At 39.0% G+C, this 25842-nt stretch overlaps 1 protein-coding gene across 1 annotated transcript; it reads right to left on the bottom strand.

Moving 5' to 3' along the window:
* Positions 1-19157: 19157 nt before the first annotated feature.
* On the bottom strand, positions 19158-25776 carry LOC124263857. The gene is made up of 4 exons (XM_046698577.1): positions 25526-25776; positions 23619-23998; positions 20886-21011; positions 19158-20406 (listed from the first exon to the last, which is right to left on the bottom strand). The coding sequence occupies exons 2-4, from the start codon at positions 23881-23883 to the stop codon at positions 20186-20188; spliced, it is 612 nt and encodes a 203-aa protein (XP_046554533.1). The 5' UTR covers positions 23884-23998; positions 25526-25776; the 3' UTR covers positions 19158-20185.
* Between the last annotated feature and the right edge of the window lie 66 nt (positions 25777-25842).

The raw sequence follows: 25842 nt of genomic DNA, 5'->3' as shown, positions 1-25842 counted from the left end.
CTGGATAAATGTTTTAACGGAAACAAAGAATTTACTCCTTGTGTAAACCAGAAAATAGTTGAATCCGTCCTCGATTATATCATCAAGACACAACCTTCAAATTTTCACAGGGAAATACTGAAATTAATTCAACCTTCTCGTGATTGATTAATATTCCTACAATAGATTGTTAGACACACACAACTGTAAGTCTCTAATTGTGACTACTTAGAAAATAGTTGTATTTGATGTCATCTGTATATATTTATATGTACTTAAAATTATATTTATGCAATAGTCAATATCGATGACATCACATCCTCCATTTCATTTTATATTTCATGTTGCATGGGAGCGGTGTTAACATAAGCAGTAATACTTCACCAATCCCAATTCATTTTCATAAATAATAATAAGATATGTTTAAACCAAAATGACTTTCAAACTTCATAATAGTCAGTAAAAATGTGTTATCATAATTACATATTCTGAATAAATAAAATATTCAATGAACTATGCCTCCTGTGGGTACTGGGCTGGGCTGATCCCACTTTCATTGTAGGGATGTGGAAACACCACCTATGTGCACTGAACCATTAATTAATGTCTCACACCTGGGAGTTCTCACAAATGGGAGGACACCGCGAGCAGAGCACACACCCGACAAAAGCACCTGTTTGGGGAAAATGAATGACTGAGCAATAAACAAGAAAGCATTTCTTTTCAGATCCGGGTAACATGTATATAGGGCTCGTCAACAACCTACTTCAACACACATATTACCGTGGGACTCGATCCAAACAAACAAACCCGGGTCGTTAGGTCAGAATTAGTACTTCGCCACTATAGCATGTGTCAAGTATATGCAGCACTACCCAGACCCTGCAATCGTATTTCATTCGTTAGTCAGTATACAAGTATACGTGGGAGTGTTAGCTCTGAGATCGCTTTGTGGAACAGCAAATGCCTGGAATATGGGTGTTTCCTGTTCTGCAAGCTGACATTGATAGCACCGAGACCAAACAATCACGTTCCATTGACAGCTTTGTGAACAGTCCCTATACCAGGGGAGGTGGATTGTGTCAAAGAAACATCAATACAGGCACACTGGAGCTACCAACAAGGAACCATTCAGTGTCACTCGCAGGTGTCAATGAGTGTTACTGTACATACCCGTAGCTAACTTCGATTTTACGATCTTGGAGCTCGTTGCACAGGTATCTAAGTAGTACAATGAAAAACGGAACAACTTTGTCGTGTATATTATCATATTTACATGAAGATATTTAACTCCTTGGGTTAACAAGTAGTGTTACAGTACATGCGTATAACTAACCCCGATTATAACGATCTTTGAGCTCATTGCACTAGTATATAACTAGAATAGAACAACTAGAAATAAACAAAGTCCATTGTATAGTCGTTATTCACGTGTGTAGTAACAACAACTAATACTCCCGGGTTGTTAAAAACATATATAAATTTAATTCCTCTGTCTATATACAAAATTCACGGTAAAATGACATCACTAGAATTCTCTAAAGCTAAAACTCAAACATGCATTAGAACAATTCATGTCGTGATATCATCATGGTGCGAATATACTAGTATCTAGTTTCGTAATAACGGATGTATCCTTATAGCAAACACGATCTACTATAGTGAGTGAGTGAGTTTAGTTTTACGCCGCACTCAGCAATATTCCAGCTATATGGTGGCAGTCTGTAAATAATCGAGTCTAGACAGACAATCCAGTGATCAACAGTGTTTTTTTTAATGTTTAATTAAGAAATACACTTCGCTCTACCACCATGTATAGTGTAATAAAACACACTTTTGCCCTGAACTATTATAGTTAAAGCACGAGGACGCTTGCGTATTTCTTTTCTAAGATGCCAAATTGAATACTTTCTAAGGATAATTACGATTAATTTAAGGCAGAAAACAAACGACGGTGTCTGTGACCTAAATTAAGAATCCTCGTACAGGGCTAACTGGCGCGCTGTTCTATTGATGTGTCTGCCCCCCTACGTTAAGACGAACGTTACCAGAAAAAAAACAAATGATAACAGTTTGATGACGGTTTATATAGTATCGTGAAGTCCAAGTATTGCAAGGAAGAACAAGCGTTGTATATAACTTTAACACCCTTTAATCTTCATGGTTCAAATACACTGACTTGTAAGTCTACGTGACGGCCGCACCGCTCCCTGGATCTAATGGTCGTCTGCTCGATACCGTGTAGTACGTCATACACATTAACCTATGACGTCACACATATTTGTGCTACGACACTACAATTCTCCTTACCTTTAGATAGATACTTTTCATATAATTTGGAATGTACATCAGCTTTGTATATATACTGATTATGAATTAATAAAAGTTGAAGGTAAGAGATTATTACTGCAAAAGTGCTTGGGATAGTATATATTGAATGGATATGAGTAAATGTAATAAATTGCTGTAACATTAACTGTAACAGTGGAACATCAACAATTAATTGAAAATTATTTCAACACTTTCAACTCTCAGATAGAATAGAATTAAATGTCACTTTGAGAGGTTATAATTATTTCCATCTCTGAATGTCCTGGCATTTCTTGAATACACAGTTACACTTTAGAGTCTCTGATGGATTTCACTGAATTAACTATTCTTCACTGAAAATGTAAAACTTTAACTGGAAATTCCGATGAATGTGGTGATTTGCAACGCTTTAACTGTCCACGATAATTGATCAATAACATTATTTTAACACTAAGCAGTCCATAGGGTTTTTTTTGGGTTTTTTTGGTTGATCAGCAACACTTCAACAGTCCATATTTGACCACATTAGCATATTGGTCAGTCCATAACTGCTGAACACTTAGAACAGTCCACAACTGGTGAAAATTTATAACAGTCCATGTTTACTCAATATTGAGCATTAATTCAGTTCATAGTCTTTGAACCGAACAGGAAACTTCCTCTCTCTTGTTGATCTTCTCAGACATGACTTCTGTGGAATGGTCTCTTCATCATCAGTTCGTTTTGTTGCGGGCTGGATACCAGTGTCGAAGTCTACGTCGCTTTCTTCTTCGTTGATTTGATGATCTGCGTTGACTGGAATTGGCTTGAAGTGTGATGAATTTCTGGTGATGTTATGATTATCTCGTTGCGCTGTTATCATGTTGCCCTTCCTCTCAGTGATGATATATGGCTGGGGATTATACTTTGATGTCAGCTTATTGTGTTGAGGTTGTCGTACAAGTACAGCTTCTCCCTCTTCTAACGATGACGGCTTTGTATTTCTTCTGTTGTCAGCATATTCTTTCATCTTCAGCTTATTTTCTTCATCTTTTCTTCGGAGTTGATCGTTGATCTTCTGGTTGGACGATATGTTCATTTGAACTTCAGGTATTTGTAGCGCCATCTTCCTGCCTGTCAGGGATTCAAACGGACTTACTGTTGTCGTTGAGTGTGGAGTAGCTCTGTAGTGTCTCAGGAATTTCCATAATTCTTGTTTCCAATTTTTGCTTTCAGCTGTGGCTGTTTGAACGCATTTCTTCAAAATTCTCATGAATCTCTCGACTTCTCCATTTGCTTCAGGCCATAGAGGTGTAATTCTGCGATGATGGAAGCCTAGGTATACTGCAAAATCTGCAAATTCTTTACTGTTGAAAGGTGATCCATTGTCTGACTTCACGACCTTGGGGATACCTTGTCGTGCGAATATTGCATCAAGTTTTGGGATAACTGCTCTTGCTGACGTCGATTTTATGATTTCAACTTCAGGATATCTTGTGTAATCGTCCATGACAACTAGCATGTAGTCTCCTGATGGGAATGGACCTGTCAAATCAACTGATACATTCGTCCACGGTGCTGCTGGTAAGTTTGTCATCTTCAAAGGTTCTCGTCGTTTTGGCATGTCTGTGACAGCTTGACATGGGATGCAGCATTTCACCATCTTCTCGACCATGTCGTCTATACCAGGAAACCATACCTTCTCTCGAATCAGTCTCTTGGTTTTCACGATGCCTTGATGTCCGATGTGTGCAAGTTCAACAGTTCTTCGTCTGAGTGATTCCGGAACAACAATGCGATGATCACGAAGTATGACACCGTTGTATACAGCTAGTTCTTCTCGCAGCTTGAAGAAATTGTTGAGCTCAGGGTTATTCCATCTTCCTGATTCAATAGATGATATGACTGATTGAAGTACTGCATCTTCTTTAGTTTCTTCTTGGATTTCTTTGAAGGTTAATGCTTTTGGAACTGCATTCATACACACGTAGTTGATGTAATCTTCACCTATGCTCTGCACTTTCTCTTCAGCTACAGGATGCCGACTGATGTAATCTGCTGGGTTGTTCTCATCTCTTCCTGGCTGATATGCGAGTTCATAGTTTTAGGGAGTTAACCGGATTCTCCATCGTTCCATTCTTGCAGAAGCAGGTTTTCTACTCTTGAATATACCAAGGAGTGGCTTGTGATCGGTGATAATCTTGAAGTTTTCTCCAAATGTGTATAGATGAAAGTGTTCTGCGGCCCATACGACAGCTAACATTTCTCTTTCTGTTTGTGAGTATCTGGTTTCTGGATCCAGTAATGCACGGCTGGCATAGCTGAGAATCTTGCCTTCTTGAGTGAGTATTGCGCCAAGTCCAACAGGACTTGCATCGACGAAAAGTTCAATTTTCTTGTTTGGATCGAAATATTCCATAACTTGTGCAGAACTGAGAACTGATTTCAGTTGTTTGAAAGACTTTTCTTCTAGTTTTCCCCATCGCCATGGAGTGTCGTTTCTTGTGAGTTTTCTCAGAGGTTCTGTGATGGTTGCATAGTCAGGAATATAACGTGCAACGTACTGCGCCATACCTAGGAGTGATTTGACTTCACTTGCTGATGCTGGAGCTGGTGTGTTAATTATTGTCTTGATTTTCTCAGGATCGGGAGACATTCCATTCTTCCCAAACACATGCCCATAGAACTTGACTTCTGATTTTGAGAATTCGCATTTTGCCTTGTTGAGAGTAATGCCGTTGTCTCTGAGCACTTTTAGTAATTGCTTCAGTCGCTGGTCATGTTCAGCTTGATTCTTCCCATAAACAAGTATGTCATCTGATATGTTTCTGCATCCGGGGACATCTTGAATGATTTCTGCAATCACATTTTGGAAAATTTCAGAGGCTGTGTTGATCCCAAAAGATAAACGCTTGTAGCGTCTCAATCCAACATGTGTACTAAATGTAGTCAGGTACCTGCTGTCAGGGTGTAGTTCTAGCTGGTGATAACCGGCGGTTAGGTCCATTTTGCTGTAGATAGTTGAACCGTTTAAGTCTGATATGAGATCTTCAATAGTTGGCATTATGTGTTTTTCTCGTCGAATAGCTTGGTTTGTTTCTCTCATGTCTACACATATTCTGACACCTGATGATTTCTTCGGGACTACAACGATTGGGCTAACCCAGGGGAGTTGGTCCATCAACTTTCTCGATGATGTCTAATTCTTCTAAACGTTTCAGTTCATTTTCTACATCCTTTCTCACATGAAATGGAATTCTTCGATGTGGTTGTCGAGTTGGGTGAATGTTTTCATCAACATGAAGTTTCACTTGTCTGTCTTTTATTTTACCTATGCCACCTGTGAACAATTCTGGAAATTCATCTGTAATATCTCTTGTGTTGATATTTCTTGCAATCTTCAATATCTCAAGATCCTCTGCTGATTTGAAACTAAGTAGATTTCCTGATCTTCCTCGAACTATGTGAAATTCACATTCTACTTGAACTTGATCATGTGTCACTGGTAAAGTCACAACACCCATGATTGGTAAAGGTTTATCTGATCCATATGCAAATAGTTTGCGTTGAGTGTTTCTGAGTGTGCCTAACACAAGTTTTTCTCTCTTGAGTGTATCCCATGTTTGCTGATCCATAACGTCTACTGATGCACCTGAATCAATGATAACTGGAAATTCTTTTCCGGAAATGTCAATGTTCTTGATAGGCATTCTCCTCTGTGATGAGCCAAGTCTAGTAGTGTTGATATTAGATGAAGCGTTCATAAAATCTTCCTCATCTTGCCTTTCGTGAAATATTGGATACAGGTAGTAACTTTCTTCTGAGTCATTCATGAAATCATTTACAACTGTACTGTCTTGTTCTGTTTCAATATTCTGAACTCTTGCATGCTGATTTCTGCGTCTACATACGCTTGCAAAATGATTTCTGATACCACATGATTCACATATTTTGCCTCTTGCCGGACATCTGCCTGTATAGGGATAATTGCCTCCACAGAAATAACATTGTTTACTTGAATTGTTTGATGTATTTTGTGAGTAGGATTGTTTGCCTTCATGTCTGTATCTAGCATTCTCATGTCTTGATTTGCTTCTATGATGAGATTTATTTCTGCTACGATGTCTTGAACCACTGAATCTTTCTCTACCTCTGCCACGTGACACGTTGTTTACAAATTTTGATTCTGATTTCTCAACATTTGATGCCTGTGATTCACTGAGTTCTAGTGATTTTCCTGCATTCAGTAAGTCTCTGAGATGTAGATTTTCTCGCAATGCTTTTCTACGAAGTCTCTGTGACGTACATCCTATCACAATCTGAGCTGCAATTTCTTTATCAACATCGGTAAAATCACATGTTTTGGCAAGTTGCCTGAGCCTTGTACAATAAGTGTCTATGCTTTCTGAATCCAACTGTTTTGCCATGCGAAAATTGTGAAGTTCAAAAGCAGTGTTTACAATTGGCGTGAAATACTCAGTGAGTTTTCCTTTGGCTAGATCATAATCGTCATCTTCTCCGGTATTTGAAAGTGTATCGAAAATGTCATCAACATCGGGCCCTGCATAATGTAACAAAAGTGCACGCTTGCGAATATTATCATTAATGTCTAATGCAAGCAATAAACGTTCAAACCTGGCAATGTATTTTGGGCCTACCTTTAGAATACAGCACCACAAACTTTAAAAATACGTCATAATACCCTTTTACGTAATGTAATGTGATTTTGTTCGAAAGCACGTTCTCGAAACAATGCCTTATGACGCCTGCATGGCAACACGGTTGTCTGGCTCAGCGAGGGCGTATAAGCTCCGCTCACTGGTGTTTCATCTCTACGAGCTATGTCATTGCATAAGCCCAACGATGTTGAGAGTTTCCAGTAGTTGTATACCGGCGGATGCGCAATATTTTGCAAGCACCAGTTTGAAATATTTTTCTTTTTTCACTAATACGCTCATATTTATTTGTATTACGGGCTGCTGAGGTGTTATGTTTTGTGTATTTTGTATTTTTTAATTTTTAAATTTACATATATATATTTGTCATTCAGTAATTTGCACCATTACATAGAAAAGTGTTTTATTAGTATTTTATTTTTCGAAGCGGTAATAATGCATTACACTAGACACGTCAGTCGTGTTTGCGCCGGTTCGGTCAATGCATTCTATTTATTAGGATTAATTCAAGGGATTGGGGTTAGGGCTAGGGCTAGGGCTAGGAGGACTAGGACTAGGACTAGGGTTAGGGTTAGGGTTAGGGTTTAGGGTTTAGGGTTTAGGGTTGGGGTTGGGGACCTAATGCAATATAGTAGGTACATGTCCGGTGGTTCGGTCAATGCATTCTATTTATTAGGATTATTTCAAGGGGTTAGGGTTAGGGTTAGGGCTGAGGGTTTAGGGTTTAGGGTTAGGGTTAGGGTTAGGGACCTAATCCAATATAGCAGGTACATGACCGGTGTAATACGTGAGTACCATTTGTTGTTTTTCCTTTTTGCATTTTAATACTTTTTTTTCACACAAAAACGGGAAACCAAAAACGTCGAAAGTACATTATGAAATGGGTTAATGTAGAAATTTTGGGCTAATGGAAATTGGTCTGGAATTTGCACTCAAGCCTCTTTCACACGCAACATAAATTTTGTAAAGTAATGATTCGAAGGCTAACTCACCCTCGTGCCGTCACTACACATGCTCATGTCTCCCTCGTTCCTTAGTGCGATCCACATTATCCTTACAGTGTTCCCTACATCACTTTTCTGTCACAAAATCACCGATTTATATAAAAGCGCGTCATTCATGCATGCACCGTGAAATCTACGTCTGACGCCTGACGTCAACAACCCTTTTCAGTTTGAGGCATATCGGCTCATTCCACGCCACACGTTAATTTGTAGATTACGGAATGGGACGAGTGTGCCAAATGGCATCGGATCCATTCGGCAATTGTCCGGAGAATAAAATCACGAGACACCAAGTCTACCCGTAGCATTCGTAATTGTCCGTGACCTATTCGACTCTTTCCGTTCATTTCCGTGACGTCACAGGAATGACTCGATAAATTTGCACATTGTGCAACAGTGTGGACGTAGCTCAGTCGGTTAGCTGTCGAGCTAACAATCCGAAGGTCGCGGGTTCGCGTCCGACGGGTTCTCACAAACTGGTTGCTTGTCTTAATGACACGTGACCTACGGCAGAGATCGTCCTCACGAGAAGTTGTGGTGCTGTATTCTAAAGGTGCTCCGACGCCGCTTTCATTGTGACGTAATGTAAAATGGTTCGATTACGAGGGGGCACACTAGAATGGCGCAGTGACGGGATAACGTCATTACATCAAAATTACGTCATTACGTCATCAAAAAACTATACCTTTATTGTCTGATAATGTATTTTTTTTTTCGATTGTTCTAACCGCTAGGCATCTTAGAATGTTGAAGAGTGCATTACGCTCCAAAGTGGCATTTGATCATGAAAAGGCGAACAATGGCAAATTGGGTACAGAGAGGTGTATTTTGATTTTATCCATTTCAAAGTTAATGTCAGTAACGGTTATGACCCTCCCGTGCCTGAATGACAGCTTGGCATCGACGGTTCATGCTGTCAATAAGAACCAGGCTGCTCGCCATTGGAAGGTTATTCCATTGTCCGAGTTCTTCTAGAGTCCCGGGTTGTGTCTGACGTCCGGAAATGTTAACCTGCAGCATATTCCACACATGTTCAATTGGGTTTAGGTCTGGCTAGCTCGCGGGCCATTCCATACGGACAATTGTTTCCTACTCCAGAAACTGGTCCACCACCCTAACACGATGGGGACGGGTGTTATCGTCCATCAAGATGAACTCTGGACCAACAGCACCAGCGTAGGGTCTCACGTACACATCAAGGTTTTCATCCTTGTACAGAACGCCTGTCATCGTGCCCCTCCCCATGACATGCAGATCCGTTTTTCCGTTTCTGATGATACCTTCCCAGACCATGATGGATCCTCCCCTATAAGTTATAACGATCGCGTTCGCAAATGTTAGCATCGTTAAACCTTTCCCTTTCTCTTATCCACACCCGTTGCCTTCTGTCAGTAAAGTCCAAACAATACCTTGATTCATCAGTAAAGAGAAGTGGTACCCAGTAGTTATGTGCCCAAGTGACATGATCATGAGCCCAAATCAAACGTTCCAGCCTGTGACGTACTGTCAGTGGGATCCGAACACATGCCCTCCAGGGCCCCGTTCCTCAAACTCAAAGCGATCATAGCGCTAAGATGATCGTAACTCTAACATAGACTTACGACAGTCGTAGCGCTACGGTCGCTTTGAGGAACGGGGCCCTGGAGTTGAGGCCAGCTGCATGAAGACGATTGCGTATTGTCTGGGTGGATAAGTTAAGGAGGTTATTTCACACTGCAGGAGTATCCACACTGCAGACAATCAGAACCTGTGACTCTCAGGAACTCGTGATTTTACGACGCCTCATCTATTTACTTTCCAAGTATTTCCAGTTCAAACACACAGAACAATTGTTCTATGGGACAGTCCGATTTTTGGCTATGGACGTAAGATACAGCAGGTTTGTTTATAGAATGTAGTTCAGATATAAACATTTATTCAACCTTTTACATTATTTAAAGGACTACTCGTTATTTAATCTATCAAATGGGGGTACCAGGCTAGACTATCTCCTTTCGTACTTGCGTTCGTGTGATTTATAAAATGATCGTGTTTAATCGTGCCATTATTGTTCAAGTGAGACCAACAACGGACCCCCTATTCCAGACTGGATTACTTGCATATCGTCTTCATTAAGCTATTCACTATACAACAGGTTGTTGTTGAGGCTCTACGCGTGTCAATGTATTGGTGGGCGGGGGAAGAGAGAGAGGGGGGTAGGGGACTATGTACGGGGACTGTTCTGATAAACAGAGAAACCAGGGATTCGAACCCACGATCAGTAGTTTCTGGAACGCTAAAGGGGCACATTTCTGCACAGCGAACCGATACTCCCTAGCTAATGGATCATCAGTGACCCAGGCTACTGGAGATATGAGGGCTAAAGGCTTGGTACTGTGTTGTTCCATGTTATAACCATGTGCACCTTTAAATCACCTTGTCACGGAACTCTCCAACCAGCTCATTAACACTGAATTTAACAACAATACCCATGTTCTTTTAAGGAAAACATTTTTATTACAAAAACAATTCACATCATAACATATATAACATATGAAATACACAAACCATTGTTTTATATACTTTAAGTATACTTTTATCAACATCATAATTCAAATATTGACACTTTATTCCTAATGTACATCATATGACTATACCACGTTCATTAGATATGTAAGCAATATTTTATATTGGAGAGTCCTTATTGATCGATTAATAATTAAAAAACTCAAGTACTTCCTGAATCCCAGCACTCCAATGGAAGAGCTGTATCCGTTTCAAATACACCTGACAGCTTCCTCTTTCGCTTGGTCTGCTGCTTTTATTTGGTTCCTGTTTGTTTACATTCGTTTTAATTTTTTCAGTTCTGGATATTGTTCTCAAGACATTTGCATCATTACAGAGTTCTCAACATCCAAACTACCACCATTAACACTGTTCGCTCCCTCTAGTCTGTTTTTTTTCTGGCAGCACCACGCTTCTCCTCCAGCTTCTTCAGTTTCTCCTCCCTCGCCTGAAGCTGGTACTCCGCCTTCAGTGTCTCCTCCCTCGCCTGAAGCTGGTACTCCGCCTTCAGTGTCTCCTCCCTCGCCTGAAGCTGGTACTCCGCCTTCAGTGTCTCCTCCCTCGCCTGAAGCTGGTACTCCGCCTTCAGTGTCTCCTCCCTCGCCTGAAGCTGGTACTCCGCCTTCAGTGTCTCCTCCCTCGCCTGAAGCTGGTACTCCGCCTTCACTTTCTCCTCCCTCGCCTGAAGCTGGTACTCCGCCTTCACTTTCTCCTCCCTCGCCTGAAGCTGGTACTCCGCCTTCACTTTCTTGACGAACTCGCGACGTTTCTTCTCGTCCTTGACAGCTTTGCGTTTTATTTCTCTGTCCAAGACCGCCTCCGTGGTGTAGTGGTTAGAGCGTCCGCCCGGAGAGCGGAAGGTCGCGGGTATCCCCGAACTGCGTCATACCAAAAGACGTTAAAATATGGTACTTGTTGGTCCCTGCCTGGCGCTCGGCATTAATGGGTACAACAAGGACTGGTCGGCTCGGAGTCAGTATAATGTGTCTGAGTGGGGTATTCATGCTTCATTGCGGCATGGTATCTCAGTGTGCTAGCACTATAAATCCAGCTTCAGTCTGGGCTAGTACAAGCAGCCGCACATACACATACACACGCATGCACGTCGTCATATGAGCGAAATATTCGCAAGCAGGACGTTAAACCCAATTCTCACCTCACCTCTCTGTCCAGTTGTTTCCTATGAACTTGTTCCAACCTGAACACAGAAACACAATCGTTCATAACACTGGGAGATAAAGACAAAGGCACGTTTAATCATTAAAACTTTCAGTTCTGACATTGTTCGTCTTAAAGATTTCACCTGTCAAATCGGAACAGATCCGCTGCGTTCTGTCTCCTCCTCTCAGCTGGGGGAACAGACGGGGAACAACCCCCTCCACGGCGGGGACAGTGAAGGCAACTCCTCCGCTGGACTGACGGTCGGGGACCAAGCCCTCATCTCGTAACTGTTAGAGAATCTCCTTCTCCGATAGACGGGCTGTGTGGTCCGTGTAACCTGACACTTGGCGTAGAACAGTTCGTGAGAACAGTTGATCTTGCCCTTTAGAGCCTCCCCGGGAGATGTCTGCTTGAATGGCTTAACCTTGGTCTGTTGGCATCCCATTTTAGACAGATATATTGGGCATCTTTGAAAAACACAACCAAACTCCTCGATTATGGGCGAGATAATTGCGTGACGAAACAATAACATGACGTCATAACAAAGTGACGTCACTGACTGGATGATTCCATTTCATCGGCTCTTTTCAGGCCTCTCCATCTTTTAAAAACTGTTACCTGAGTAGTGATGCCATCACTGACGACTGTTATACTCTGGCAAGACAACATCGTGCAATGGGGTAGCAACAAACTCATCCAACTGAAGTGTCGTTCAGCTGGTTCCCGACTCCCTTTGTGCATCTTGTATTGTGATATGAGAGATAATTTTAACCCATTAGGTACGGAAAATCTTTTAGGCAATGTGGGTATGTAACGCCTGGATGATTACTAAGGAGTAGGCGAAGTGGGAATGTAGTGATCAGAGGGGTGTTCAAAGAATGACAAAATGCAAGTGACCTTTTTATATATATTTAATACTTTATACACATCATTAACATATCATTAACACATGTCCCACTCAATCACAATAATAGATGAGTTATACAACACAGTTTCAGTCATTAACACATGTCATACTCATGTCATACATTCAGTCACATTCCTCCCAATCACCAAGAAGATGAGCAACAGAGTATGTGTAATGCATCACTTCAATTTCGCCGGCAACAAGTCTATAATTTGCACGTCTCAATCGGTTGTCCACAACAATATACTTCCTCTTCCTTTTTGGCTCACTTCTGTCCTTGAGATGCTCCCTCTTAATCAGTTTCACAAACGCATACATGTTGGGATGGCAGGATGTCAGGGAGTTTAGCTTGGAGTGCCAGCCTTCAAGGTTGTTATTGATTCAATGGCCGTCGTTGGAAAAGTGGTTCCATTCAAGCTTATCCCACAGGCCCTCAGGTCAAAGTTACATAGTCGATAAACTTCGTACACGTCTCATCCATGGGTGCTTCGGCAATAGCGTCTGTCCAAACATTGTCTACTTGATCGAGGGGTGCAAGTGGGAGGGTCTTTGCTCTAAGGGTCAGTTGCCTGAAGTCGGCATCCTCCTTGTAGCGTGTCCAAGATTCTGAATATTCCTCAATAATGCTTGGGCGTAGTGGAAGCAGCAGCCACGGATTTCCACTCAATCGAAGACGGCATGGGCAGCATTTGCGACGGCTTTCTCAAAGTCAATCTGCAGAATCTGTGGCTGGAGATGCAGATGAAGTCGCTCTGTCTCAGCCCTCAACAACTGGAATGCTGTGGTGTATGTTTCCTGGGACTTGTTGGACAGTAGCATGTATACAAGAGGATACGTGAACCGTTGTACTTCGGCGTGGATGGTATACATCTGCAGGAACAGTTTGGGCGAGGAGTAGAATGTCCCATCTGCATATACATGTAGAATGTCCGCTTCACAGATAAGTTCCAGGTTCTGCCTAGTAGCGGTCCACTCATCTAGTAACTGTACATCAGATCTAGTCTTGGGAAGGCCTGGAATCCTCTTCTGACGCTTTCTGTACATGGGTGACCGCATAGCATCAAAGGGTGGGATAAACCGGAGATAATCATCAGGGAAAACGTCAGCTTTCTTCCTCAAAGTTAAAAGTTCGTCATCGTAGATTTTTGTTATTGGCGTTGTCTCAGCTGCTGCACGTTCGATCAGCCTGGTCTTGAAAACATCCACATCATAGAGACTTTAACTTCTTTAGCTTAATTTATGTTGTTCTAAGAATTAATGGAGTGCTGGGAGAAGGGACACCCCCACTTGGGAACTTAGCCTGTTCCAGTGAGACTCCACGGTTCAGTGAGTATAGATATTAGGCGTTCTGATATGTCTGCTCATTAAGCGATGTGGGGAAAATTTAGCAGGAACTTTAGGCGAAGCTGGTATGCACCGGGGTGTAACACACAGTGAAAATGATCTCATAAATAAATCCTCTTTGCTAAGGGACACAACTCTGTACAACCATAACTTCAGATCACTTAAGTCAAGAATATCAATGAAAATTATGAACATTATAGCTGCCCCAGCCATGCTGCTTGGTGCTATGTAACTTTATGAGACATCTTTGGGCAAACAACAAACCCACTCTACAAAACTACACAATTATAAACATGTAGAGGAGTGTTCTGTATTCGCTGACCAGGGGTAATATGTCAGCCCTTTGAGCATGCAATGAGCATGGATAAATGCGCAATATAAATCAACTATTATTATAAATCAACTATATTATTTATTATTGCAATAGATGCAAGGGTGTAGATGTTAACACTGTTATCAAGCAAGTGATGATTCATAATACTGGCTTCTAAATGCCACTTAAAGAAGATAAACATGTAGCAAACGTAAACAGAACCAAACCAGAATGTAGAAACCTCTTATTTATTTAACTTAAGTATAGTTCATGCCCTGATTCAACCCTGAAGGGATGACAATTCAGTTGAATATCCATCATCTTTAAATCCCACATCTGAACATCTGAACCTCATCAACCTATGCCGGTCATAAGGGACGCAGATAGGGATGAAATGGTCACCAGGGTGGCCTGACTGAAGGTCTTCCTCACACACCATGACAGGGTTCATTCCACAGGAGTCTGCTGGTTTGACTATCCAAAAAGTTCTAGGCTGATATGATGCAGCTTCTTGAATGAAGTTGAAGTTGAAAGAAACTTCCAACAACACATACTTACTCCACTCACTGGATTATCTTGTTTAGACTTGATTATTTCCAAACCTCCATCATATAGCTGAAAAATAGCTCAGTGCAGCAGTAAAAGCAAACAAACAAAACCCACTCACTCACGTATAACACTATCTTTTCTCCAATCACACTCCCCTTTCTTCAGTAAACAATACTGCAGCAACAGTTAGAAAATACAAAAGATGTCATGTACACAAAGGTCATATACTTTATTACCATAGCACATTTGTTTAAACTGAAATGAAAGACAAAGTAAAAGACTGCATGTTGTCTGAACTGAAGGTATTTTGATTTACAATCCCTAGTGTAATTATTTAACACCAGATACACACACTTAGCACTTTTTAAACACAAATTTAATTTTAAGAATAAAAAATGCATATTACAATGAAAGGTGGTCGCCTGTACTAAAGGCATTAAATATTTATACTGTTCATTGAATTGCAGTTATACTTAAAAGAAAGAATATGTTTCCAGAATCATGTATAGATCATAACTGTAACTCTATTATGCTCAGCATACACAGCAGGAAAACAGAATCAACATTAATATTTAAATTAGAGTTTCACAATCAGTACGAAAATAAATATTCATAAATTACAAAACTTAAAATACTTGTACAAAAGATACTGTGTACACATTTTCACAAACAGCATCCATGAAACAAACAAATGAAACCTATCTGCAATTTAAAAATACAAAACAAAAACTGTCTCAAAATATATAACTATTTCTATACATAATAGTAGGGCAATCAGGAACACTATCAACATAGTCAATTTTTAAAACTTCCAATACATTCCATCAACTTTAAAATCTGTTTAAATAAAATAACATGAAAATAAACTAAGTAAATGACTTTGTTATATTTGTTCTTGTTAGATATGGTTCGTGCCAATAAATCATTTGTGTGATTATTGTTTTACACTGAATCAGTAACTTTGCAGCTATTCATAAGCCCTTGATCTTACATCTATGATGACCATTGAATGTGATCCAGGTCGTGATGATGTACTTCGTGCCATTTGAGAAACTGTGACAATCGTTTTGTGTAATTCAGGCAATAGTAAACTGCAAGGGGATGATGACATACATAAGAATATTTGGTCTTGCAGAAAAACTGAAAAGAGAACAACTCGAGAAGTCACTCTTTAAGGTTTTTCCATATCAATAACACAGCCTTTAAGTTTTATCAACCATTTGCATATTGATCATTCTGATGTAGAATGTCAAGACATTTGGCTTGAATATTGTGTAAAATCTACCCATGGTTTAAAGAAGAGAAATTATTTGTTGTTTACTGCCCCAACATTAGCATTATTATACCAAAAAAGGTACATAAGGCCAGAGCAATTTTATTTCTGGATTTACAGATCCGCCAGTTGTATTATTTCAAGAATAAGAAAAAAAAAAGCAATTAATAATTTTCCCCACTCAAAAATAATTTTCCCAAAATGTACACTCAAAAAAATTATAAAATCTTCATAAATTGCCAAAAATGAAATCTTTATTATTTCAAGGCCAAAAAAAAAGCAATGTAATTTTCCCCCACTTACAAACAAAATGTACACTTACAAAATTGTTTTTGCCCCATATACACTTCATAAATTGCCAAAATGAAATATGTTTAGTATTTAAAAGGAACATTACTCCGACTGGTGATTTTTATTTTTAATTTTTTTCCCTCCTGCCATCAGGTTTTCTGAAGACAAAAATCCATAAAATAAGAAATAAAATTCATCTGGCCTAACCATAATTACAAAAACATAATCATTATATTTATGCATTGATTCCACTATAAATGTAAACATGTATATTATACAGCAAACATTAATACATGGGCTAAATAATTACCAGTAAAATGTAAGTGAATTACTTTACATGATATATAGTATATACACCTATTTACAAAGGATTGTTGTGAAAAAGATTTCATCAAATTTTCTTGCTATTCCTGTTTTTAATAAAAAAAACATCAAAATTAATAAATATTAAAATATTATTCAAAGTAATTATTTATCCTGAATTTAAATACAAATCATTCATTTGCAGTTAAAGATACATTCTAAGATTCGAAGTTTCAAGAGGTAATCCTGACCAAGCATGGAACAATCTGATCACTTTCATACTCAACACAAAAAGAAACAATCTTACACATTCACTAAAAAATCAAATTTTCCTTTGGGATTTGTAGAGGAAGAGCTTTAATATTTCTTAGGATATCAATAAATGTGCTCTTTTGAAAAACAACTTGGATATATTTCAGTCTGCAATAATTAGGAGTATCAAAATGCTTCAAATGAATCCATAGAAGAAGGAAATCCGTTCTACAGAAGCAGTGAATCCTGAAAATCCATACGATCTAGGACCAGGACTCTTATTAACATGAGACCATATTCTCCTACAGACAAGATTCGCTAAATCATATCCATTTCTTCCATATGAATGACAAGCACTTTTTACAAAAAATTGACATGGGATAAAACAATCACAAAATCATGGATTTCTTACATTATCACAGGAAACGGAGTAATAAATGATAAGGCAGATTAAATTAGAAATCCGTCTATGACTAGGTTGTTTGGTCAGTGGAGCTTCTCCCATGCCCCATACAGCTGGAGCAAGTGAGTGAGTATGGTTTTATGCCACTTTTAGTAATATCATAGTGGGGGACACCAGAATGGGCTTCACACATTGTACCCATGTGGGACATCGAACCCAGGTCTTCGCCATGACGAGCGAACACTTTAATCACTAGGCTACCCCACCTCCCCCTATACAGATGAAGCATATGTCATGTATTGTAAGTGTTAAAGTTATCATCAATTCTGTCCTGTGGCCATGGTATATGTCCCAATCATGGGGACGAGTGAGCATTTGGACAGTTAGTATTCTTATTACATGTCACAAATCATAATAATCGTAATAATAGGAAATGTAAAGTTCACCATCATACTAAAAGTGATTTGAACATTATGTCATGTTCAATGCAAAGTTTTCTAATAATGTAAAGAAATATTATATTGAGGCAAAATAGAGTATTTTAGTATTGCTAATCTATTACTTCTGGTGTAATCCTCCACTAGTATACACCTAAAACTGAAAATAATTGCAAAGACGATGACTTACAATTTCCCATTTAATCTAATAATGTCTATTTCTCACAACATAAATGACTGATACTGATAAAATGGCAAGAAATTTAACTTATATACGAGCAGTATACCTAAATTTGATATTTGATCCTTAAATGTTCCATAACAGTTCTTATCAACATCAAAATGCAGCTAAGATAAGTAAATCAAATCAGAATATATAAAAGTCCCTTATATACATATACTACAAGCAGTAACTAAAATTTGGCAAACATCAGGATTAAGAAGAAGCAACAGTTCAACAAAACCATATCACATCATAAACAATATGCAGTAAACAAGCCAACCTATCACCGTTCTTAGCAGACATACACCACACGTGTACAGAACATCCAAAACCGCTGATAACATCGGAAACACTCAGAAAATATTGCATGGGGTCATGGATATTAACTAGTGAATATATACAAATTTCTGACTAATTAACAATACTGTTCATGACAAGCCACTAATTACCATGCTTCAGTACAGCGAGATGAACATTGATAAACGAGTTGGGCAACAATAGCACTGATGATGTAAAATCAGGAATGTAGTTCCAATCACTACAACTGAAACATAAATGATTGTGTTCCTTCTTTCTGGGGAATTCTTGTGCAGTATATCACGCAGATGATGATTTGATATGATCACAGTAATTGTAACACAGTACTGAGGTACAAAACGTCATCTCACTCAGGATGATGAACTGATACAAGTGAGTGAGGGGAATTATTTTTAATGATATTCTTTCAATATCAGGTGGCCAGTCAGCTCAATATGATGCAAGTTGTACACATTACAAGGAACCTGGCAAAAGGACCAAACCAAACAGTGAGGGCAAGAGAACTCACATCATGACAAGCAGATCCTGGCAGCTAAGGGGGGCAACTCTGCACGTGTATATCGGTCCCCTAGATTACTATGTCAACTGTGTTTCCTGATCCAGTACACATACTTAGATAATTTCAAACAACTCAATGAAATCCTGAAAACAAGGGGTAAAATGACAAACAGTAAAAACACAGAGTTCTGTTATATAATTTCCAAGCTCCAGAGTCTGTGCTAAATACACACTGAAGATACCAGATGGAATGACATGAACCATATTATATGAATTCAAAACAACTTGGACCATGGATAAATGCCCATTAGTGTGTTTAATCTGATAGTCCTTCGCACTTGTTATAAGAGAAAAATATTGTGGAATGAAGACGGTAATCATAAAATAAGAGAGATGATCAAACCAATGACAAAAGTTCACTCTGCTTTGAGATATTAAAACTCCATCCCAAAAATACCATTTGTGTTGATGCATTGAACACAAAAACACAATGCACAAATGCAAGAAAACACTTGACAGTATTCAATGATTTGCAGTTTACACAACCTCTTGTTGACTCACAGTCCAATGATGAATGAATCACAAGTGTGTATAGTCAGTGAAGAAAATATAGGAAAACAGAAACGTGAAAACTTTGAGAAACCTGATGTTTGTCCCCTCTGTTCATCCTGCTGTCCTCCAAATGTTCATAAAAAGGGATGAAATCAATAATCTTATACTTAAACCATGAAATTTAAAATAAGATGTTTATTGACAATGCAAAGCATGGTATCTTGTATCCAAACTTGTAAAACTTAAGTATGCATCAAGATGCCTTGATGTTCTTTTGAAGGCAAGAGGTTCTCACAATAATGCATTGTAAGTTACCCTACTGGTATCTTATTCCCCAAAATATCCCAAATCTACATCGCTACAACAGAACATGTTCAACTTGAAAATCATACACCCCCTGACCATGTTTGGCATTATCCAATAGTCTGAACCCTAGAGACTCATAAACACTTTCAGCTAAGTGAGCAAACTTAAGAAGTGCTCAAAATCAAGTATAAATCTGAATTACGTCAAAAGACAAGTTAACACTAAAAATGCTGACTCGCATTGAATTACATTATGAGTGAGTGTGTATGACTTCACCCCACTTTTAGCAAGATTCCAGCAATATCACGGCGGGGGACACCAGACATGGGCTTCACACATGGTACCCATGTGGGGAATCAAACATGGATCTTCAGCATGACAAGCAAATGCCTTAACCACTAGGCTACCTCACCGCCCTATTACATTATGACTTGATGCCATTTTGAACACCACTTGGTCAGCAATAGCAAACACAGCAACACAAGTACAAACACATGGCTCCTCCAAGTAGCCCTATGAAATGTCAGCAGATCAGTGATGTCTCCTCTCAGCTCCACACCCTGTCAAGGCCTGTCCTCTATGTAGGGTGGCAGGGGATCAGATATGTCATCATACTTGGGAGGTAGGACCATGATGGTTGGGTCAGATTCTGATCCTCCATCCGAGTCTAATACAACCCGGGGATGCCCAGGTGGGAGGGGCATCAGTACAAGGGAGTCGTACGCGGGAGGTGGTTCACCACACCCTACCTGGGTCAGCTGATCTTGGGATGGAGTGTAGATAACTGAAATTATAGTTATACATTACTGACAATGATGTCCCACTATAAGAGGTATCATAATCACCTGGAAGACAAACATGACAGGTATATCATGTTTATGAGGAGAACAGTCACAAAAAATATTTAACTGTTCAGAAAATATTCAAAATTATATTGTATTCTTATTCCTTCGTTTTTACAGTCTCTGGATTCTTAAACCATTTAATATAAAACCACAACACTTAAGTAATAACAAAAACTTAAGTATAACGGGGAAATGCTGCCAAATGCAAAAAGAATTGTAGAAATTAGTGACTTGCAATTTATTTTGAGGTCACCAAACCCAATTTATGCAGCTTTCTTGTGATCCCTCCCCATCCCTAAAATAAAAGATTTATAGTATTCAACTAGTTTCATGCAACTCCCCCAGTTGCAATAAAGGTTTGAGTCATGCAACATGGAGGTAGGAAGAATAATTTGTGGATGAAGCAAGTCTTGTCTACCTGAACATGTGTGAAAGCAAGCAGCTGGAGGATGCTCCAGTTCCCTCCCTTGAGACTTCCTCCATTTTCTTGATATAAACAACTTGCCCAGGATAATTGTCCCAACAACAATTATCAAGCCACAAACTGCAATAAAAATCTAAACTTAAAAAAACATCACACATATACAATCAAAGAAACATTTATTATGCGCATGCCTACATGTGTTATGTTAGTACTACTATATGTTTGTAAACAAAGAATATAGTAGTTCAACATTACTTATGTAATTACCGTATTTCCTGTAATAAGCACCCGGTGCTTATTTTTTCCCCAAGGACTTCTAGACCAAGCTCTTATTAGAGGCCTGCTCTTATTGGAGACATGGTGCTTATTGCGCTTACTGGGTGTACTCTAATAAATTGTTAGTGAGCAGTACATCAAAGTTAGGGACCATTCCTTAATAAATCTATTTTTGGATCAAGGGAGAATAAATATTTTTACCCAGCGTTTCTTAGAGACCCAGCACTTATTAGAGGCAATATGGTACATGTATGTGAAATCACATTATATATTTAGGGCTACACACTTGATCAATGTCAAAATCTTTATTTAGTTTACCAAGTTTCAGTGATTTTGCAGGAGAAAAAGGTGTCATTAGAATATGTATATTTTTCATAATTTAGTAACTTTCAACAATGACTGACAGGACATCTCTTCATATCTTTGCCATTGAACAAGTGAATCTTGACAAGACAATCCAGTGATTGACAGCAGGAGCATCTATTTATGTAACTGAAAAAATCAGACATGCCTCTGCCAAGTCATCAAGGCTCACCATCCATCCAATTCCATTAATTGCCTCTTTTGAACAAGCATGGGTTGCTTAGACCTGCTTAAAACAAGATCTCCAGACAAAAACAGAGAATATGGACTGACTGAGGAGGAGGCATGTTTAATTATGTTCCTGCTACAGTCAAGGCCAAATGTTGAGACAGAGTGAGTCGGGAAGAAAAGGCATCTTAAAATCATAGGCAAGAAAGCATGCTATAGTACAGTCTGACTGTTAAATAGGAGATGGAAGTTAAAGGGGCACTGATCCAGAGCAATTTCCGTGGACTGGTTGTTGCTTTTGTTATTGTTTTTCTCCCATGAGTACCCAGATGATATCTCAGAATTCTTGACTGGTTCATGACCTCTGTTGAAACTTAATAAAAAGCACACAATCTGCTTACAACATGACTGTAATATCTAGACATTTTATAGATTGCCAACGTGAATCATGTTTCACACACACATGCCCTAAGTGCGACCTCGTGTACGTTGTGTATGTCTCATTACACTTCACAGCAAAAAACATGATTCTGTTGAATGCTGCAACAAACAAATAAAAACAAAATGCAAATAGTAAAATTAAAACAGACTAAAGCTATAGTAACAATGTCAGGCTATTATCTTGTTCGAGGATATCCATCAATATCATATAAAGGAATGATATGTCATTCATCTGCAGCTGACAAAGAATCTCGTTCCATGTCATGTGTCTTTTAACAGTCTAATATGCAAAAAAGTGATACATTGTTTCAGGTTTTTCACATTGGTGTATAGTCTCATTGGTCAGCCAAAAGAGCACACCTGGCAACTAATTGCATGATGCCCTCAGTTCTATAATAAAAGTAATTAAGTTAGCCAATAATGAGCAATTAATCAACGTATCAGCTACCTTTTGACAAATCTGCTGTGCAAGATAAAAGTAATTAATCAATCAGCATGTTATCGGTTGGATCAATGTTTGTTTTTGTAACTCTGGTGATAATTCCTCTTGCTGCACTTCCATGCGCATATTACATAACATGCAAAACCTTTGCCACATCAGACCTTAATTCATAATGTAGAGTATTTACTCCAGACATGAGAAATGCCAAATGGGAACATTTGTTGGGTTATCCGAGTGGTGCTACCACTAATTATACCTGTTATAAATTCTTTAACTGACCATCAAGTGAATGATGACAAATACTAGTAACATGTGTAGGTTTATACCACCAAACACAGGTTACAGCAAGGGAGTAGTAATCGCTGTATTGCATGCAATTTTAGTAGCCGACACTGTTTTGAGGATACAAACGTATTTCATTGTTGCATAAGAAATACATATAAGCATTTGCTGTCTACTCAAGTTAAAAACTGTATATACCTATTTACCTAAGTAAATTTTCAGATTTTTCTAGCAATAGCAAAGAGGGGTGGTTTAGTTTACTGATTCAAATAATCAAATGTGTTTTCAATATCATAGGTAATAGAAATCATATTTTTGCATGACATGATTAAATATCGAGGTAAAAACACAGAAATAGGATCAAATTGGATCAGTCAATATACCATCCACCTTCCAGGCACTAGAAAATCAGAAAAGCCTACACTGCTGGGATATTTGATTACAATCTGACAAGAACTACCAGGGATATTTTCAAATAACGGCATCTGATGGGCATCCACCCTTTAAAATGTCCCACTGTTTAGGTTGAAGAAATTCTGCCAAGGAGGACAGTAGCCCAGCCCCGTGTCCATCACGGTCGAGGGAGCAGGTACTGACCAGCTTGCAGCTAGGTTTCATAATTAGACTGTTGGCAAGAAACAGTAATCGCTCAGGATCTGTGCCCTTTTAATGACCTGTGAGTTGAGTTTGTTGAAGTTCATTGAAGGCTAAATGCTTTCACCTTGTATATATGTAGCAAAAGTGAACATACATACCCATGCCCATGACACACAACATGATTGTTGCAGAATACTTCAAGGAAATTGCTTCTGATATGAAGATACTTCCAAGAATGAACATAATGAAGCCAACACATGCAGCACAGATGAATCCTATCACCATCTGCCGCCACAACTTAGGTCCATCAGGGTCCTCTCGCTTCAGGGCCAATGCCCTCTGTTGTTCAACATAGGCTCGATAGGACCTGGCTTGAGGTCTTGGAGATACTGGCGAAGATTGTATGCTTTCCGCACCTGCCATTTTGATTTATCGCTATATGTATCTACTAATAGAGTAGATAAAGTCTTGAGGAAGATTATTTCCAAACAGATCTTCTCTGCTTTCTAGATAGGCCTCATCATCAAGGCTGTAAAATCTGAAAATAATCATAAAACCAATTGAAATGCACTGCTCAAAAGAAGTTGGAAGAATACACAATTCTTTAAGTTTCACATCACTATGGTTAATATGTCATGCCATATGCAATAGCAAGATGCACCTTGGTACTAGAAAATCAGAGGTACATCCAGTTTCAAGCAAACCAATGCTTTTTCTTATCTTTTCTCATCCACTAATGAGCTTTATGAGTGTGATCTGGGTGTCCAGCACGTTCATGCACTGCATGCACCAGTTTTACAAACATTGCATGTGAGACTTGTGAATAAATGATGATTCAAAAACTGATATGGAAACCTTTAGGGATCAAAGTCACATGCAAACAAACCTTATATCAGTCACCAAGAGAATACACAATTATCCCTACAAAATATTACATTATCTTACAAGGATATCAAACCAGGATAACAAAAACTGGTTTTAGTTAACATTAGTAGCTGACACTTTACCATGTTCTTTACCATGTGATCAGTACCCCACTGTTATCTTTATACCCTACATAAATGCAGTAGCCATTTTGTCCATGAAACTCTAGAACTGAAACAAACTCTACAAATTTCCTCATATTCCATTGGATTAATTCAATAAAACTGTGAACCCTTACCGAATAACCCTCAGTTTTACAAGGGAGTACCTAACTTTAAGGAGTGAGTGAGTATGATTTATTACTGCTTTAAGCAATATTCCACCATAATGTGACATTGCACCTGTGTAGGGAATCGAACCCGGGTCTTCGATGTGACAAGCAAATGTTTAACCACAAGGCCCACTGCCCCTAACCCGAAGGACTGAGAAACAGGTCGTACACAGGCACAATTATTATGGGGTGTATCGGTTTGTGTATAGTTAAACTGTTTGGAAACCTAAGGAAACTGTAACCAGTTTACCAATTAATCATGACTAGCCTCCCATTTCACTTTGTAAACTCATTGCCAGGTAAACTGTAGTCCAGCATGTAACTAGACGACTTTGCACCAAGGTGTGCTCGATGTAGGCCTTGGCAGGAATACGAGTTTATTCATATGAACTAGGTAAACTAGTACACATAATATGTAAAAATCTAGCATGTCCAGTGGGTGCATATTAAAAATGTAAAATGAGCTCGATATTAAAACTCTGGTAATAACACCATATACGGTTCCGGTTTCAATAAAAGAGATTTTCTGTGCAGTGAATGCTTTTCGAAAACCCTGTTGTTTGTCGTAGAGCAAGGTCAAGAACAGAACATGGAACATTCATAAAAATGAATATTATAATTGCAGGAATGGCATCTGAATACGACAGAGATGCAACGAAACATATATCTCTCCAACCCATTGATGATTCATGCGTGTCAACAATGAAATGACAGAAGCAAATGCAGAGGGATGTTTTATAACATTTGGCCTAGTTTTGAACCCCATTAATTTTTTCATTTCACGTTGAGACCACTTAAGAAAAATCACTATGTAACGTGAAATTCTGAACAAACGATGTGAATAAAGACCATTGGAGCAACAGAACTCACTTTGCTAATGCCCTGTTTCATTCAACGACTCTCGTGTTCCAGTTTTCCCTGCCTCCATCTTGTAAACATTTTCGCAACGCCACCTGTCAGGCTTCGCAAAACGAAATATTTTAAAGGTGGGGTGTATTTTCGGAATCAGGATGAAAAATATGCAGAACTGAATGTAACCGAAATATCACTCAAGTGAACATATTCAGTGCATAACGTCAATGTTACGCTGACATTAACTCACAGATATTTTTTGTTTAGCAGATGCGCGTTGTGGTTCGAGGATAAACGCAAGATTTGATGACGTCATGCTTGTTTTTACGCAATAT

Source organism: Haliotis rubra, unplaced genomic scaffold (genome assembly GCF_003918875.1).
Source record: "Haliotis rubra isolate DU_JTF1 unplaced genomic scaffold, ASM391887v1 Scf9, whole genome shotgun sequence".
In the NCBI taxonomy this organism is placed as follows: Eukaryota; Metazoa; Mollusca; class Gastropoda; order Lepetellida; family Haliotidae; genus Haliotis; species Haliotis rubra.
Note: the sequence above shows the minus strand (reverse complement) of the source record. Positions and strands in the feature narration are given on the sequence as shown.

Bases quoted from the DNA above. Each gene is read 5' to 3' on its own strand.
- LOC124263857 (XM_046698577.1), bottom strand. From the start codon at position 23,883: ATGGCAGGTGCGGAAAGCATACAATCTTCGCCAGTATCTCCAAGACCT. The intron at 21,012-23,618 runs GTATGTATGTTC...TTTTTATTGCAG, and splicing joins GTTGTGTGTCATGGGCATGG to TTTGTGGCTTGATAATTGTT. The intron at 20,407-20,885 runs GTAGACAAGACT...CTATAATTTCAG, and splicing joins TTGCTTTCACACATGTTCAG to TTATCTACACTCCATCCCAA.